General features: G+C 40.6%; 2 protein-coding genes across 3 annotated transcripts in view; both read right to left on the bottom strand.

Annotated features, from left to right (window-relative positions):
- The window catches only part of TkR99D (Tachykinin-like receptor at 99D), a 335482-nt gene that overhangs the window by 31047 nt on the left and 287212 nt on the right, over window positions 1-17223 (bottom strand). The gene's annotated exons all lie outside the window — the stretch shown is intronic.
- LOC109034936 (uncharacterized) lies at window positions 2589-6877 on the bottom strand. The gene is made up of 3 exons (XM_019048369.2): window positions 6327-6877; window positions 5207-5446; window positions 2589-3257 (listed from the first exon to the last, which is right to left on the bottom strand). Exons 1-3 carry the CDS (start codon window positions 6356-6358, stop codon window positions 2666-2668), a joined length of 864 nt encoding a protein of 287 aa, XP_018903914.2. The 5' UTR covers window positions 6359-6877; the 3' UTR covers window positions 2589-2665.

The raw sequence follows: 17223 nt of genomic DNA, 5'->3' as shown, positions 1-17223 counted from the left end.
GGGAACCTTCAGCCGAAGCCTTGCGGGGAGCTAAACCGAGCAGGGGTACAATAAAAGGGGGGTCGATTTGGGGGAGGGATGCTGGGGGGTTGAAATACGCGAATCCGATGCTCTGATGCTGCCGAGACATTGTGGCCAGATCGTGCTGGAAAATCTAAAAAATTTGGGGATTGTTAAAGGGGGATTTACTATGTGTAAAATATCGACATTTTATAGCACAACCTGACAAACTTGTGCCGGGAGAGGGCGCGGGAACCGCTCATTTTTCAATAAGACGCGCGCCGCGGCGTAATTGAAGTCGGGAGCATAGGTGTAAGTAAAAACGCCGTATGAGTTCTCCGATGTTGTCAAATTTCTCTCGATAAAATATTTACGTACGAGGAATGTCATACTTCTCTTAAAAATTCGCAGAGACATTAAATTGAGGGTTTCTATCTACGTCGGGCCCTAATTAGATTTTTTCAAGAGGAAAGGCCCGTATCGACGGCTCAGTTATAAAGTCTCGTATCTTGCTGTGCGGCGTTGTAGTCTGTCTGTCGGACTTTATTTTTTCAAAAAAAAAAAAAAAAAAAAGATTATTCAATGGCGTTCATTAAAAACTCTCGTCTAAACCCCTCCACAATCACAACGTAAACCAAAGGGGACCTCATGAGGAAAAAAACTATGACTTGTGAGCAGTTTCGTGCTCAGTGATTTTTGATACAAATATTCTAACTCCAGTGTGGACGGTGAAGTATCACACGAAACTGAAGGCGTTTTCGACGGGTCATTAGAGTTAGTCGTTGCTCCTCACCACGCGTTTAGTCTCAACGGATCAAATTAACCCGCATCTCTTCACCATTTCTTTGAGGACACAATGTAAACCAAACGGAGCTTCTTACGAGTATAAGGAAATGAGTAGTTTGAGAAAACGATATGTCGGTGACCTGGTTTATTTTATTTGTTTACCAATAAAGGGCATTTGGTTACTGCGTTATGACCCAACAACTTCGTGCTCAGAGCACGACGGATTTGTACAATTCGAGTATCTTTCCTTCAGATCGATTTTTTTGAACTGCCAACGTCAAACAATCATAATTTCAGTTTTGGGTCAACGTTATTCGACTCTCATTATTACAGTAATGCAAGAGAGAGAGAGAGTTTACGCCCAGACAAGCGCCTTCAATTTACCTTGATACTACCCTTGACCCATTCTGCCGTGCAACGCAAAAACGCTGTAAACGCCATTTCACATTTTTTGAAAACAATGCATCATAGCAGAAAGACTTGTGTACCTTGGAACAATGTTTTTCAGACTTCTTTCGCAAATACTATCAAGAGCTCAACCTGAAAATTTGAGGTGCATGGATAAAACAGTTTTTATTTCGTAAAGTGTTAAGTTCCAAAAAACGAGAAAAAAATATTGATGGATCTACGGCGTTCTTGCTTAGCACGGTAGCATTCTGTGAGAACACCGAAAAAAAAGAGGTGCTGTAGTAAGATCCTGGATGTTAAAAGAATGTGCGATAGCTCTTGGATGTTGTCATGACCACTTTGGCTGTTAAAGTAACATCATCATGCTACGTTAACTGCCAGAGAGTTAATAGCAACATCCAAGAGTTGTCGCACATTTTTTAACAACCGTAACATCCGGGATGTTACTACACCATCTATTTTTTTCGGTGAACTTCTGAGTTCTGAGCGGGAAAAATCGACAATTTTGCAATAATCTCGTATTTCATTGGAGGAGATCTGGCAAGATCCGAATATTCCCTGGCGATTCTTCCTTGAAGCACAAGGACGGCGCGGCGGCCGTGTAAAGCTGTGCGGTGGCGGGAGGCTGTTAGTTGAGCCGGCTCCCAAGTCTCGCGCGCCGTCAGGAGGTCTCTCTTGGTCGACAACTCTCCATTCTCCATACATATTGATCATTTTTAAATCCGCCGAGCCCAAACCCCAAGTGACGAGTGACGACCGTCACCCAGTTGATCGAGTCAATGGGACAGGTTGGACAAAATTTGAAAACTTAAAAAGCTAACAACTCTGTCCATCAGTGATCGAAACTCACCTTAAAGTTTCAGGAGCCATGTGGCCCATCAAGCTCGATTTTTAGGGCCAATTGTAGATTTTTTACACCGAAAAAAAAATGCTGTAGTAACATCCCGGATGTTGCAGTTGTTAAAAAATGCGCGACAACTCTTGTATGTTTCTATTAACACTCTGGCAGTTAACGTAGCATGATAGGATGTAAAAGTAACATCCTAGGATGTTACTTTTACTCTTCCCTTTATTGGATAAATGAGAGTCCGGTATGAACATCTTTTAATTTTCTTTGTCGTTCTTTTGTCGACGCTGGCCTAAGAGAGCGCGAAGCGCCCTCTGGGGGTTGAGCCGCGTAGCAGCCAGGGGGCATAGCCCCCTAGTACTATTATGAGCATGGTTATACTACTGTGCTCATCAATAATCCAAAATCCAAGGTTCCACTACCGTGGAATCCCGTGTGACATTCTTACCGTGGTAACCGTCGAAAAACCGTGTTTTTTTTCGGGTGGAATGAGAGAGGGAACGGAGATAGGGATTCGGGAATGGGTTAATAAAAGATTACATTAAACTTCCAATTTATGTTATCTTTATTCCCGTTCGTGACATCCATGAGCCGCGTTCTCTTAACTCTATCTATAAAGAGACTCTAGGCAGAGTCTGATTGTGAGGCTGAGCCAAAGCGTGATTTTAAACTTGAGCCAGATCTGATGCTTGATCCTGAGCTGAAACTTGAGTCTGAACTAAAGCTTGAGTCCGAACTGAAACTTGAGCCAGATCTGAAGCTTGGTCCTGAACTGAAGCTTGAGTCTGAGTCTGAGTCTGAATCCGAATCCATGCCGCGTTTTTTACGTCTGTAAAATAAGCGCCGAAGGGTTTCGCGAGGATTGAGCAATCGGTATGGTCGCTTTTTTTTGTCCTGGAGCGTGAAGTTTTCGTCTCTCACGTCGGTTTTTTCCGTTATCTTGACATTGAAAGGACACCTGTTGTTCATGGGCAGGTAGGCTGGATTGCCGATGCTGCCATAGGTTCTGCCGTAGGTGAGGAAATCAGCGTAATGTCTGCAATTGCATCGGAGCAAGTGGTAAGGTAGAAGCTTGCCAGCCATCCGTTTGGCCAGCTCGATCGACTGACTCAGTTTCAGGCGCGGTTTCTTCGGGTCAGGCTTTATCACCTTTGCAGAGATGTCTTTGATGTAATCCGGCAATTCGTCGCGTTTTATTATCTCCGGCCGCACCTCTCTGAAACAAGCCCCGAACTGTATGCACCGAACTGAAACACCGAACACGGTGTCATCTGAAGCCAATAAAGCCCTGCATAGACGATCAAATTCCGAACCAATTCCGATCAAAGTAGACATGCTGATGACTGGTGGTCACCATCTACCATCAAATTTTGACGAGCCGCACTTTTTTGTTCAAAGTAAGATCAGAACGGAGTGCCACCATTCATCATTTCCTGCCACAGGAAACATTTCTGCCAAGTTTTCATTTTAAAATGAAGCAAATTAATGAGTTTAAGACTGATGACTCCCGACACGTTGATGCTACTTTGATCGGAATTGGTTCGGGAATTTGATCGTTTATCGAGGCCTAAAGATAAATGAAACGTGGGCAGAATCGAGAGATCCTCCACTGGTAAATGTTGGGAGCTATTAAAAACTTGGCAGATATGTTCCTTGCACTGGAGAAAACTATGGATGGCGGCTTTCCATCAGTGGCGTGGCGTGCTTTGCGATATATCGATTGATCTGTCATTTAAAATCATGGAAAAGGATCGATTAATAGGGCGTTTGCAGCGAACACCTTGATAATCGATTCTTTACCACGGATTCGAATGGGGAAATATCAATAATCGATCATTCACGCCGCGCCACTGCTCTCCATCTTGATCAAAATTGGACGAATCGTTGAATTTTGATCAAGGAAGAATGTTGCATGGTGAGCAACGATCATGAAATGCTCTTTACTGATCGGAATGGTTCCGAATTTGATCGTCTATCGGGCCAAAGCCGGGACATCACGATGAGCACATCAGAAGCGTCAAAAATTCACCTCTACTTTCAAAAACTGTATATAAACATTGTTTGCGTATTTTTAAACTTCCCGCTTCAAACAGCATACCTCGACAAACACATATTTTGATACAGAGTGAGTCTGCACTCGAAACTGGAAATGGCGAGTTATTTGTCGCATGTGTTTTTCAGCTAGAAACAAATAGCTTAACAAACCCCCGCCATCAAACGTCCTCTGAAGTTCAATAAGTAGAAGTATATTTTTGTTGTTTGTTTTAATCTGAGGAACTGTGTGACTTGACAATGGGCACTTTTAGTTTCCCTCGGAACTGAAATACGAGGATACCTCATCTGTGTAAAATATATCCATAAATTTCAAAATATAATCCATTTTGCCTTCGTCAATTGGTCAATCAATGCCATTAAAATATCAAGCTAAAACTTCATAATCCGAGTCAGTTTATGCATTCATTTCGCTTTTTACGGTGATAGGTTAAAACGTCCAAAAAAGAATGTCCGAACCCTGAATGCCCAAAAATCTCAAAAGGCCAATCATTAGTAATGTCCAGCAGACAAATAAGTCCAAAAGTAGGCAAATGTCCAAATGTGAGATTAGGCATTGGTTGAGTTGTCATTGGATTTTTGGGTGCAGGTTGGCAAGCTGTTTGTGAATGCAGCAATAGGAACAGATGCATCGGATAACGGAGAGATGCAGGTTAGAAAAAAATGGCGATAAAATTTTTCATGAGAGCAGGCAAATTCTTACTTTTAAAAATGCATTAGTGATTTATTTTCCAAATTTTAAGTGATACTGACAAACATAACGTACTTGGCTAATTTTACCCCGATTGTCATGAAAATCAAAAAAAAAAAAAAAAAAAAAAAAAAAAAAAAAAAAAAAAAATATGTATTCTTCTCCATAACAACTTCCTATATCAACGTCACTCTGCTAATAAGGACGCAACCGTATATTGGCGTTCCGTAGAGCGATCGACTTGTGATGCACGGTGTTCGACCAATGGGAAAATTTGGACATTCGCCTACTTTTGGACTTACTTGTCTGCTGGACATTACTGATATTTGGCCTTTTTAGATTTTTGGGCATTCAGAGTTTGGAAATTTTGACTTTTGGACATTTTTTTTGACTTTTCGACCTATCACCATTTTTACCCTTACCCGTTAATCAGCCCGACAGCAGCTATATCCACGAGCTCCGTTTTAGAGATGGCGAAATAAGCATGGTAGGGATAGTACTTCAACCCAAGTACTGGAAGAACAGCTATAAGGATCTGATCTCCAGCCTCAAATTCAACCGTCCCCAGTGTGTCACCCGCATCGACCGTCAGCAAACAATTCAAAAGGAGGAAAATTTCGACAGCGTCGTGGAGTGTGGTAAATATTTTACTGCCTTTCAACCTGATGAAGAATTAAGAGGAGATAGTAACGATATGCAAATCACGGCAACAATAGGAAAACAATGTATAATAATAGTTAGTTAGTTCGTTAGTTAGTATAATTTTAAGACATTCAGCGTCTCAGGCTATTAACGTCTTTACAGATAATTTTGAAAATGGGAGTATATACGAAAATTTAGATTTTTAAATTAAGAGAGGTAAAGAGTTTCAGTTTTAACAGAAAAGTGTCAAACATTATCAGCAGCTTTGGAAGTAAATAGCTGTAGAATTCACGAAAAGTTAATTTACGAATATTCAGTCGTTAGCTCTAATCAAATTCGTAAAGGAACCGATCCACATTTTCTGAGAGAATTTCCCCAGGAATGTTTTGAGCTTAAATCAGTGGCGTGGCGTGCTTTGCGATAAATCGATTGATCTACCATTTAAACCGGTGGAGAAGGATCGATGAACTGAGTGTTCGCTACAAACACCTTAATGATCGATTCTTTACCATAGCCTCAAATGGGGAAATGTGAAAAGTTAATCATTCACTCCTATGGTCTAAATAACGAATAGTTCATTTTTTTTCAAGTCAAAATGTCAAAGAAATTTGGAGTAATATCCTCAATTAATGAAAATACGAAATAAAATTATATTTTTATTTTGAGTCTCGTGGAATATTAGAGCTTCAAATCTCCTTTTCTCAACTTGATGCGTGATAATTCTTTGATTGGACTCATGCTAGAATAAATCGTATCAAACATTTCATATTCCAAAAGCATTTTATAGGCAACTGTTATATAAAAAAACCTACAATTTGATTTCAGAACTTCATATGTCAAAAGAAGATACTCATTTTGAAAGTATTAATATTTGTAATGACACGGACACAATATACGTACACACTTTCAACGTGAAAAGACCAGCTCCGCATGACCTATTCCACAAAGCATTTGCAATGCATATAAAGTTTCCGAGCGTCCAAAAGTCTGGCCTTCTTTACACAGGCACAACTTGCATTCCCCTGCACTGTGTAGGCACGAAGTTTGGAAAATGTGTAAATTGACTGCCAAATTTCTAATCGCGAATCCAAATTTTTCGATATTCCGATCGATTAAACGTGTTCTCTTCAACGCACAATGCTAGATTGAGCTTTTTTCTTTACAGTGCAGTCGTGTAAAGTGTCCTTCACACACCTAACTCATTTTTCATTTTTTATTTCGTTTTGAGGAGGTATGCAAACATTAAGGTTAAACCCTTCGAGGAAGAAAATTTGTGTAGGTTTTCACTCCACATTTGGCAATAATATTTTTGAAAGGAGGTGAATCATGCGCAAAGCGTGAGGCCTTTCCTCTTTTTTTAGCCCTACGTGATGAGGTTTTTTGGAAAACTGCAGCATGGTGCTTCGTGACGAACATTTGCATGAAAAGCTCAGTAATTACTGTTCGTTTCTTTCAGCGTGTGAGAACCTGAACGTACGTAAGTTTCTTTTTGCGAGTGGTATGCAACAATGTATGCAACAAGTGTCTTCATTTCATGATTGATTTTAGGAATATAGGAAGACTAGAACTTGAAGCCGCTACTCGGTCGCCAACCAATGAAGGAAAACTCAAGTTATTCAAAAGCCGACGGGTTCACTCGAAAGAAAGAGTATTTATCTCTGATTGCAACGTTATTTTTAATAAATGCCTTTAAAAAGCTACACATAGTTTCTCTGAAAAGTTTCCGCGAATTTTCCTAACTGATCCCAAATAAAGGCATCGAAAATTTTGATGCGATATTTTCGTTCGTTCTTATTTTACTTATAGGTAACAAACAAACAAACAAACAAAAAAAACTAAAGAACATCCGAGTTTCTGCATTGTTACAATGAGGATACATATCGACGGTGTAAGTCGGCAATTACACAACTCGGTTTGCGACGTCGCAGACTTCCTTTCATACTTTATTTTTTTAAACGGAAAACTGTTCAACGGCAATTCTTTAAAACTGCCGTGATTATTCTTCTCTATGCGAAGAAAATTCTGCAAAAACTTCAACGAATGATGTCAATTTGTTCTCCTTTATAAAAATAACATAGAGGCGGAGATTTTCAGACATCGCAAACGAGTTATGTGATTGCCGACTTACGCGGTCGATATTTTCCCTTTAACTATGGTAAAAACTGGAGCAGAGAGTCAAGAATGATGACACTTAGTCTTAAAGGGAAAGTTAACGGAAATCAGGAAAATCTCCAGGATCCTTCGAGGATTGCAGACTTGCGTTGTACTTGGATACTGTGTCCGCCGCACTGCAGAAGGTGGGTCTAACACCCAGAAATCACAACAATTATATTGCGCACCGTGCTGTGCGTGCAATTCGTGAAGTATTCCTACAGTCTAATATGCGTATCACGCCAATTGACCTACTAACTGCACTGCGATTTGTGCAACGCAAGAAGTATTCCTACAGTCTTGCAGGCACTAATATGTGTTTATCGCCGGCCGCACTGCGTTTGGCGCGATTATTCGATCTCGCTGGAGGGTATTCGTGGCGTCGAGTAATGGGGCTGGGTAATGGTATGGTAATGGGTAATGCGTAATGGTTACTAACTCACCCAGATCCCTCTGACTGATGAATACTACAGTTTTGTGCCGAACAAATTGAAACTTACCTGAAACCAAAAGCAAAGAACATTGTTGAAAAAAATGTATAAAAATATGAAGGTAAAAACAAACGCTTGCTTTACTTTACGTATGATCATTTTATTTGTAAAAAAGAAGAAGACAACATTAGTAACGCTTTGGAACATTGCAATAGGAGATGCTCATTTTTCGGCTTTAACTATCAAATAGACGTATTTCTGTTAAACGGAACTAAGAGCCAAGTTTGAGTTCCTTCTGAGGATTTTAGAATCCCGGATAGAGCGTTCTGTCAAACGGAACTAAGCGCCATGGAAAAGCATTGCGAGTATAGGACGAAACGAGCATCGCGTTCCGCAACACCCGCCAATCCAAGCCCCCCTCTTCCTTCCTCCCTGATGTCGCTTAGTTCTGTTTGATAGAAATACGTCCAAATGATCGTCAGTTCGAATTAATTTATCATACATTTTCCACGTCAAATTGCTTTGCGGTTTTCATCACCGGGCGCGAAAAAAGCTTCACAAATCATTTATGTTAAAACGTCTATCAACTATGTCAAGCCCTTGTCTGCCGTGCTAGGTAAAAACGCCGTATGAGCATTTGAGAGTTGCCTAATTTCCATAGATAAATTTTCTATTTTTCAGGAAATCAATGAATATTTTTCCTTGGAATTTTCGAGAACTTCAGGTGAAATTGCGGACAAAATCATCTGAAAAATTGGAGGAAAAAATTCGCGAGTTTTCTCGGGAATTTGTGTCTCATCAAAAGAAACTTGGCAACGCCTGAATGTTCGTACGATTTTTTCCCTAGTACGGCATAGATGTAGATTGGACTTATTATGCATAAATTGAGCTTCAGCGGGATTCTGAGATTTGTGATATAACCAACTAATCCCGCAAAAAATTCGCTGGAAAGACCCCTGTTTTTGTCCAAATTCACACACCCACTCATAAAAAGCTCTCAGATTCAAAGTTGAAGCCGCAATATGCGCTTGTTGTTATATTATGTTGGGAGAGTCCAGCTTTGTATAATTAGTTACATTCTGAATGCAGAGGAAGGGCTGAACACACGTGCAGAGTTGCCACTTTATGTGTTAACCTCAGTCAATGATGTAGTTTTTAACCCTCAACCGTAGCAATTCTACCCATAATGTACGTATTGTACGTCCTGTTTGCATAAGGAATTTGACCGATTACAGAGTTTGAAGCGCATGTAATGTAGCAACTGGCATAGCTCTTACCGTCTGAACTTTGAAAGTTTTTTTATAAAATTGAGGAAAATCGGTAGACTCATCATTGCGATCCTCATAAAATTGAACGTTTATGATTAATTTGTTAAAAATATAGAATTCAGATTCTTCCAGGCACTCAAGTTAACGTATCGGTGTAGCATTAATCAATTTACAACTGTACAGATTTTGCTGAAATATTGCGATCTCTCTTTGAAATCCTAAAAAAAGCTCATTCATTGTGCCCGGAGGTACGATTTAGCTGTTAATACCCGAAAAAAAATATATTTTATGGTGAAAGCTAAAAGCACCAAAACGAGGAAATAAACCTTTTGATTTGAGTATTCTAATGCAACACTACCGTGCAAAGGAAAAACGCCGTAGAAACTTGTGGATTTGCCAAATACCCCTTGATAAAAAATGGAATTTTGAGGAAAGTCACGCATAATTTTTCTTAAAATTCTCAGATATTTTGGATTGAATTGCGAGAAAAATTGTCCAGAAAATCGGAAGAAAAATATTTACATTTTCCTAATAAATTCGCATTTAATCAAAGGAAATTCAGAAACGACTGAGGGTTCATATCGCGTTTTCCCTTTGCACGAAGGAGTACTATTCCCTTTCTGATACTTTCACTTGAGTTTACAAAATAGATTTGTTGCAAAACAACAGCAAGGATTGTACACAAATGCACAACGTGGGTAACAAAGCTTATAAAACGATAAAACCAAGACATTCCGGCTGGAAACCCAGCCTTCCTAATTTGGATATAAAATATAATAAAATTCACAAATTATTATATTTTACATGGAACCGACAGAGACCGGGTTTTCAGCCGAAACGTATGCGTTTTACTTGTTTTATCCCGGCCTTTTTTCCCGCGTTTTGCATTCGTATGAAATTATGTCTTGTCACGGGCTGCAAAATACGTCGAACAAATCGTCGTTTCCCCCACGAAAGAACGTAACTACATTTCAGTGTTGCCAAATTTCCCCTCGCAAACTGCATTTTTACCGGGAGAATCTCGGGCATTTCTAATTGAAAATTTCACTGATTTCTCTCCTGATTTAATGCGAAAATCAGACCAATTTTGGAAAAAAATTCACAGGTGTAATCTTGTAAAAAATTGAATTGTTTGCGACAATTTTACAACCTTGGAATGGAGTTACATTCCTTCGTCCGGGGAATGACGATATCCGGAAAGTAGAAATGGACCGCGTTAAGCAGAAAGTAGCCAAGCCATCAGTTATTGCCCAATTTAACTGTCTACTAATTTTGGTACATATTTCAGGGGATTTTCTGCATAGTACGAAACTATAGGTCTTCAAAACTTTCGAAGGAATTCACACAAACGTTATCTTACAAAAAATTAAACTGCCCAGTCAAATTTGGCAATATCTGATGTGGCTTGGTTCTTTTCTGCTGAGCACGGTCCAAATGTGTCTGCGGGCCCAACAGATCCGTTCCAGCCCAAAATTTGGAGTCAAGCCTGTATATTTTAGCGAAAATGTGATATCTCGATGTTTGTTTACCTCCGCAGTTTGTATGCATCTTACAGCGATCGATTTCGACTCGATCTGGCGACGGGGTCGAAACGTTGACGTGGTGGTGTGCGGACGTGCGGGTGTGTGGCTGTGTGCTGACTTAAAAGTAAAATAAATCGAGAGGCGAGCTTTGAGCAAGTGGTTATCATCTGTCAGTGACGTCTCCCGAAGTCCCACCCCCGCCCCTCCGACCCCCTCTCCTCGATGGGGGTGGCGCGAAGTGGTGCGCAGTTACATTACTCTTGCCCCGATGAAACGGTCCTGGTTGCTCCCCAAAATTGACTACCCGATACCCGACTCATTCTACACGAATTTCTCAAGTGCTCGACATCCCCGACTCCCCCTATGCTTTTACCCACCCCCAACCCCCACTCTCCGTTCCGGACCCTGCAACCATCACCCCCCCCCCCTCCACGACGTTACCGAATCACGCTTGTATGGCCCAAACAAGGGTCCTTCTATTCCTATCTATTTTTTTTTAACGCTACTCATTGACTGTAATTCTGCGCCGCGTCGAGGAAGAATACCGTATGAGCTTTTAGGTGTTGCCAAATTTCGTTTGATAAAGTATAGATTTTTAAGGAAACTTGGGCAATTTGACTCCCAAAGTTCTTGGAGAATTTTGTTTACAATTTCATTTTAAGTGTCGAAAAATTCAGGGAGAAATATTCATAACTTTCTCTCCAAATACATTTCTAATTTAGGGGGAATTTGACATAACATTTGAATGTTCATACTGGACCACAAGAATTGGCCTAAATTTTGTAATTTGGAACTATAATTTCTGGGTGAGTTTAGAAACAACGCGAGTGTCATTAGTTTCTTCATAAACATAAGTGTTTTTATACGGATGAGCCAGAAATTGTAGTTCCTCATAGCAAGTTAAAGTCCAATTGGACCACATTTTGCAATGAGGAACTACAAGTGCTGACTCGTCCTTAAAAACACCTTTGCAAAATCTCATTTTGATGAAATTTCACCATAAAATGTTATTTTATAATGTTTCATTGAATATTGCATAGCTACTGATGAAATGCATTCGGAGGGTTTTGTATCCTTCGTATTCCATCAAATTTTGATTAGGAAACACATATTGCGGTGTCAGTGCCAATTCTTGAAAGTTAAAAACATTGCTTTTCCTCCATGTAAATATATATAAAATAATCAAATCTTGGCGGGGGCAGCTTGCCTCACCTCACCTAAAATCGATATATTGAATGGATTTAAATGGAGGGAAAACAGTGCCTAAAACTCGTAAACCCGTCACTGTGCGGTGCTTAATTCCGCACCACGTCTTGTTGTCCACTGAATGATTCATTACAACCCACCGAACGGTCGATCTTCCATTTGACCGGAATCATCCTGAGCGAAGTCGAGACATTCAGTCGCTCCTCAGACGTAAGGGCGTATCTCGATTTCCACAAGAGCCCTGATAAACATGGATTTATAGGTGAAGCAGGGCTCAAGTTGAAATTAAAATACGCCCCTACGTCAGAGGAGCGACGATTTTTCGCAGTGAATGGCTGAGATAAATCGACGCCGCTCAAGGCACCGGGCTCTCAGTTGTATGTATACAAGATTGCAGTCGAAGGACCGCGGCTGTTGTCTGAGAGCAGTGCGGCTTACCGACTTAAACATCCTGGTCGTGTTGGAAGCTTGGCTCTCTTCCTGCAATTAAAACCGGACGCGATTTATCTGCGGAAGAGGGATTTGTCGAAAGCCAATTCATTAAGTTAGCGAGTTCGCTCAGGGGAGAATAGATACGGCTTGATGGAAGGTTCTGCTCTGGTAATTTGATGGATCAACCCGTATTTTACTGGCCCGAGACTTGGCTCGAAGTAACGGTGGAATAGCACAGTCTCTTCTTCACGATCAATCTTAGAAAATATTTTTCTAAAAAAATGATTTTTTTATTAATTTTTTCACCCGCAGATCGATGAAATTAATTTTGAAAAGTCAAAGCATGTACCACTATCGAAGATCGCGTTTCGCCTGCAAACAAATCAAAGGAATGACAACAACATCGAATCATCTTCTTCCTGTATCTACCGGCAACCATATACAGAGGAAATCGTATACAAGGACCCTCTAAGGACCGGCCAAATTTGGTCATTTCATCCTATTGTCGCTATAACTGATGGTCAAGTACACTGAATGAATGGGATTTCAGCCACGGGACTAACCAGATCGTAGGTCGTTATAACCGATATGTCATTTTAAGCGATGTCGTATCCGATTTCCACTGTAGGCATCTTTATCAAAAATTATTGTGCATTCTGATACCACAGCCGTAAAGTAAAACACAAAATAATCCTATCTTCCGGTTGACAATTACAAGAAAAAATGTCTGCTACCTTTCTTGAATAAATTTAAAAAACGAGTGGTGAATACCACCCTTGCAGCAAAAGGTGCTACTATCTGACCTAATAGCAGGCTATTCGCCGGTGAACATTGGAAGGTTCCAATACTATTAGCAGGCTACTTTCTGAGCTAAAAGAAGGCTAATTAGGAGGATAATGTTGGAAGGAGGCCTTTCGAAAATCTACCTGCTTATAGGCAGGTAGAATCGGAGTGAGTGGAGGCGAACTCGAAAACAAGGATCACAGTAGGCGGTCGAAAAAAGGTCGTCTCGCTTCATTAACTGGGGGCTCAAGAGGAATGAAGAATGTATCATTCCATCCTTCTCTCGCTGACACCACAGATGTGTTGAAAAACCGTGGGTTGCAGATTTTTCAGGGGAGTCGAGTCGACATTTCAATCCATCAGAATTAGTTTGGTCGCTGCTTTGATGGTTGCAGAACTTGCAGGCAAGTTACGTCAAGATTTTATTCGACACACTTTGTTACCAGAAGGGTCAAACAGTTGAAAACTAAAATGAAGAGTGGAAAAGATCAACTATGACCAACTGGAAGGTTCGATGAGCATATACTGACTAAAAGTAAAAATACGAAAAGTGAGCGTGGAGAAAATGGGGGTTTTAGGAGTGGAGGCACCAGACGTTGGTCCCGGTGGGACTCCTCATAGTCCAGGAAAGGAACAAGGAAAGAGGGGAGGGGATTCCCGGATCGAATTGTAACATAAGGTTTCTATTCATCAATTAACGCAGAAAAATAATCTGAATCCGAATATGAGCAACTCACAAGAGTAAGTCGTGTTTTTCAAGAAACACTGCCTTTAAAATGAGGCGATTTTCGGCTTTTTGCGAACTGTTTTGACTGAACTCCCACGCAGTAACAATGAGGGCGCTTGGATGCCTCCCCTAGTGAATTTCAAAACTATGCCTTCAAGTCTGCGCGCGGTGCTAAGGAAAAACGCCGTATAAACATTCGAAAGTTGCCGAATTTCCCCAAATAAAACATGTATTTTTGAAGAAAGTTACGCGTATTTTTCCTCAAAATTTTCCGATATTTAAGATTAAATTGGGAACAAAATTGTCTGAAAAATTGGAACAAAAATATCCAGAATTTTCCAGTGAATTCCTTAGTTATTGAAGAAAATATGGCAACGCCTGTAGGCTCAAACGGCATTTTTCCTTAGCGCGGCAGAAGTGAGGTTTTTGTCGGCTTTTTGCAAAGCAGATGAAGATACAATAAGAGCGTTAACTCGACGCGTTTGGACGCCACTAAACTATCTGGTCGGAGAATCATGTTTTGAGACTCGAGAAAATCTTGTCAAAGCGTGGGCCGTCATGGGCCGTGCAGCTGGCAGTCTAAAGGCGGTCCCAAAAGATCTCATTCTCAATTAGTCACCCTTTTCTCCCTCTCTTCTCGACCAAATGGAGCTCCAAAAAAACTCGATGAAATTTCTCAGTTCGCGTTCGATTTCAACTTTCTTAGTAAATTTACATTTTGCTAAAAAAGTATATTACAATGAACTAAATTTCTTCGTAATATGTTGATATGTAACGGAAATAGCATTCAACGAGTTGTAAATGCAGCAGTAGTGATATGGAGCCTAGTGTACCGTAGAATCATGTATTTTCATTAGTTTGACCTCCATTTTGCTCAAAATTTCACCGTGAATCCAAAAATGTAAACTGTAATAAGGTTTGTGGAATAATGAAAAAAATTGTATTCTTGCTATCTTTAAATTCTGAGGGTCAGATTTAGGTAGGTGAGAGACAATAGGGCAGGATCTCGGTATCGAGGGTTGCTGATAGGCCAGAGGGCGGAAGAACCCATGTCATCCGCTTGTTGCGCCGCTTTGACAGGTTTATGGTACCTACACAGGCTGCGGCCTTCTTAGACAGAGTCCGAGTTTGACCTTGGGCCTTGGGTTCAAGTCGAGCCGGTGTAGTGAATGTTACAACTAGAGTCCCTTTATACCCAGAGTTAAGACAACTCGATTATCAGCTGACTGGAAGCCGGCCTTGGCTGGCCGCATATTCCCAAACTCCGCGTGAAAGTGTCCTTGGGCACCGCGGCCATCCTTTCGCCTTTCTCCTTCCTCCCGTCTCGCGTCTCGCCGTCTGATCGTCTCTCCAACCCTTCGGAATGAATGGGGGTGCGCGACCACGCGGTCCACTCTTTTTGTTTCCGGAAAATATCGTCCTCCTCGAACAAGCCCTTCGCAGAGTTGTCACATGTTGAAGGAATTTGAATACGATTATGAACTATTCTTGTTCTCATGTTCGGTTCTTCAAATAGCACTTCAGGATTTTGGGAACTGAAAGTCTGTCTAATATTTTTAGTGGCAGTGAAAAATGAAGAACCGTCACTTCCGTGAGGTTTTATTTGCGAAATTCAACACGGTCAGTTGAATACTTTTCCGAAACACCATGTACATGTGCCATTGAGAGTGCTCATCTCATTCCTCTCATGCGACTACTTTTAGTGAAGCAGGACGCAGGATGTGCCGCTTGAAAGCGGGAAGCGCTTACTGGGGGTTGTGCCGCTCAGCGGCCACAGAGCCCGCAACACTCGGTTTATATTAAAGTTATTCTATCTTGCATCTTCATTCTTGTCTGCAATTGGACTGCATTTTGCAATTTGGAACTATAAACTCTGGCTCATTTGAAAAAACACTTATGTGCATAAGGAAACCAATGGCACATACGTTGTTTTTAAACCGGACTAGAAATTATAGTTCCAAATTGCAAAATGAAGTCCAATTAATCTGGGATTGATAAAATCGCAATATATAGCGATTTTTCCGTTGAGAAATGCTAGTTGGGTCAAGGGAAAGTTGTCCACCGAAATCTAGACTTAATGATTACTCAACGATAATCTTCATATTTCATTTTCAGTGTCATCTTCAAATTCCGGTTTGATAGGTTTTTTTGGTTTATTATGCCATTTTGGCACATTATTTTGTTGTTCTGAATAGATTGCACTGTACAAAGAAATTGCTACTGCAGATAGAAAAAAATAATCTAAGTAGGTGTTTAGGATTAGAATGACAGGAAATTTGGTTTTCAGGAGTTTTGAGTGGCATATCCGATTTGATCCATTTATCATTCGGAAATTTTAATTCGATTTCAACATTTTACTCGGAAGAGCACTGAAGAAAAATTCTAAATTAAATCAATATTTTGTTTGTAACATACCTATGCGAAGGAAAATCATCGATTAAATCAATAGTATGCTCAAAAAACAACTACACGCCTGTCAGTATGTACAATAACCATCTTTGAGTGATGAGAGGATCCACATATTACGAAAGAAAATCTCAAAAACTCAAAGGTTGCCTTCAATATTTGGAGATACAGAACAACATCCACAAATGATGTTTCATTCCTCACCTTGGCCCCTCAAAATGGACTTTAGGGTAGCCTTCAACTGTGGCAGAAACAAAAGAACATACAGATGTGACCGTTTATCCACTTACTGTGACTACCTCCTTCGGTTGGAAAGAGAGAGAGAGAAGTTATTGACTACCTGACTCCTGTCAATATACGATCCTCGCGGAACAATAAGGCGGACCGCATCGGAACCAGCGAACCCTTCGCAAGGACCCGTTTTCTCGGAAAGGTTGAGCGAGGGTCGACTTGGGTCAACACCCGCTTACCTTCTAGTTTTAGGTGACTAAAAACATGCAAAAAGACTTCTAACGCAAGAATTCAAAAAGCAAAGGTTCCAACGGGCCTCTGGACGAAATTAGAACTAGCACCTTTTGCTGCAAGGGCAACGTCACAATTGGAGGAATGCATATTCCTAGTCTATCCATTGTTTTCCGCGCTAAATTCACCGCAAACTGCACCAAAATCAACACAAAATTGTTGTTGATTTCTGTTTCACTTTCTATATTGACCAAATGTGAACGAGAACACAAATATTTTTATTACTAGCATACTGCACAATTTTTGACACTTTATCGGCACTATGAACAGTTACTTTCTGTTTAGATTAAAGCTTTTTTGAAAACCGATTATATAGTCACCTGAAGATGGGCGGCCTGCCAGCCTGAA

This window comes from Bemisia tabaci, chromosome 5 (genome assembly GCF_918797505.1).
Source record: "Bemisia tabaci chromosome 5, PGI_BMITA_v3".
Classification (NCBI taxonomy): Eukaryota; Metazoa; Arthropoda; class Insecta; order Hemiptera; family Aleyrodidae; genus Bemisia; species Bemisia tabaci.
The sequence above is the reverse complement of the archived record's forward strand: the minus strand, read 5'-3'. Positions and strand labels throughout refer to the sequence as shown.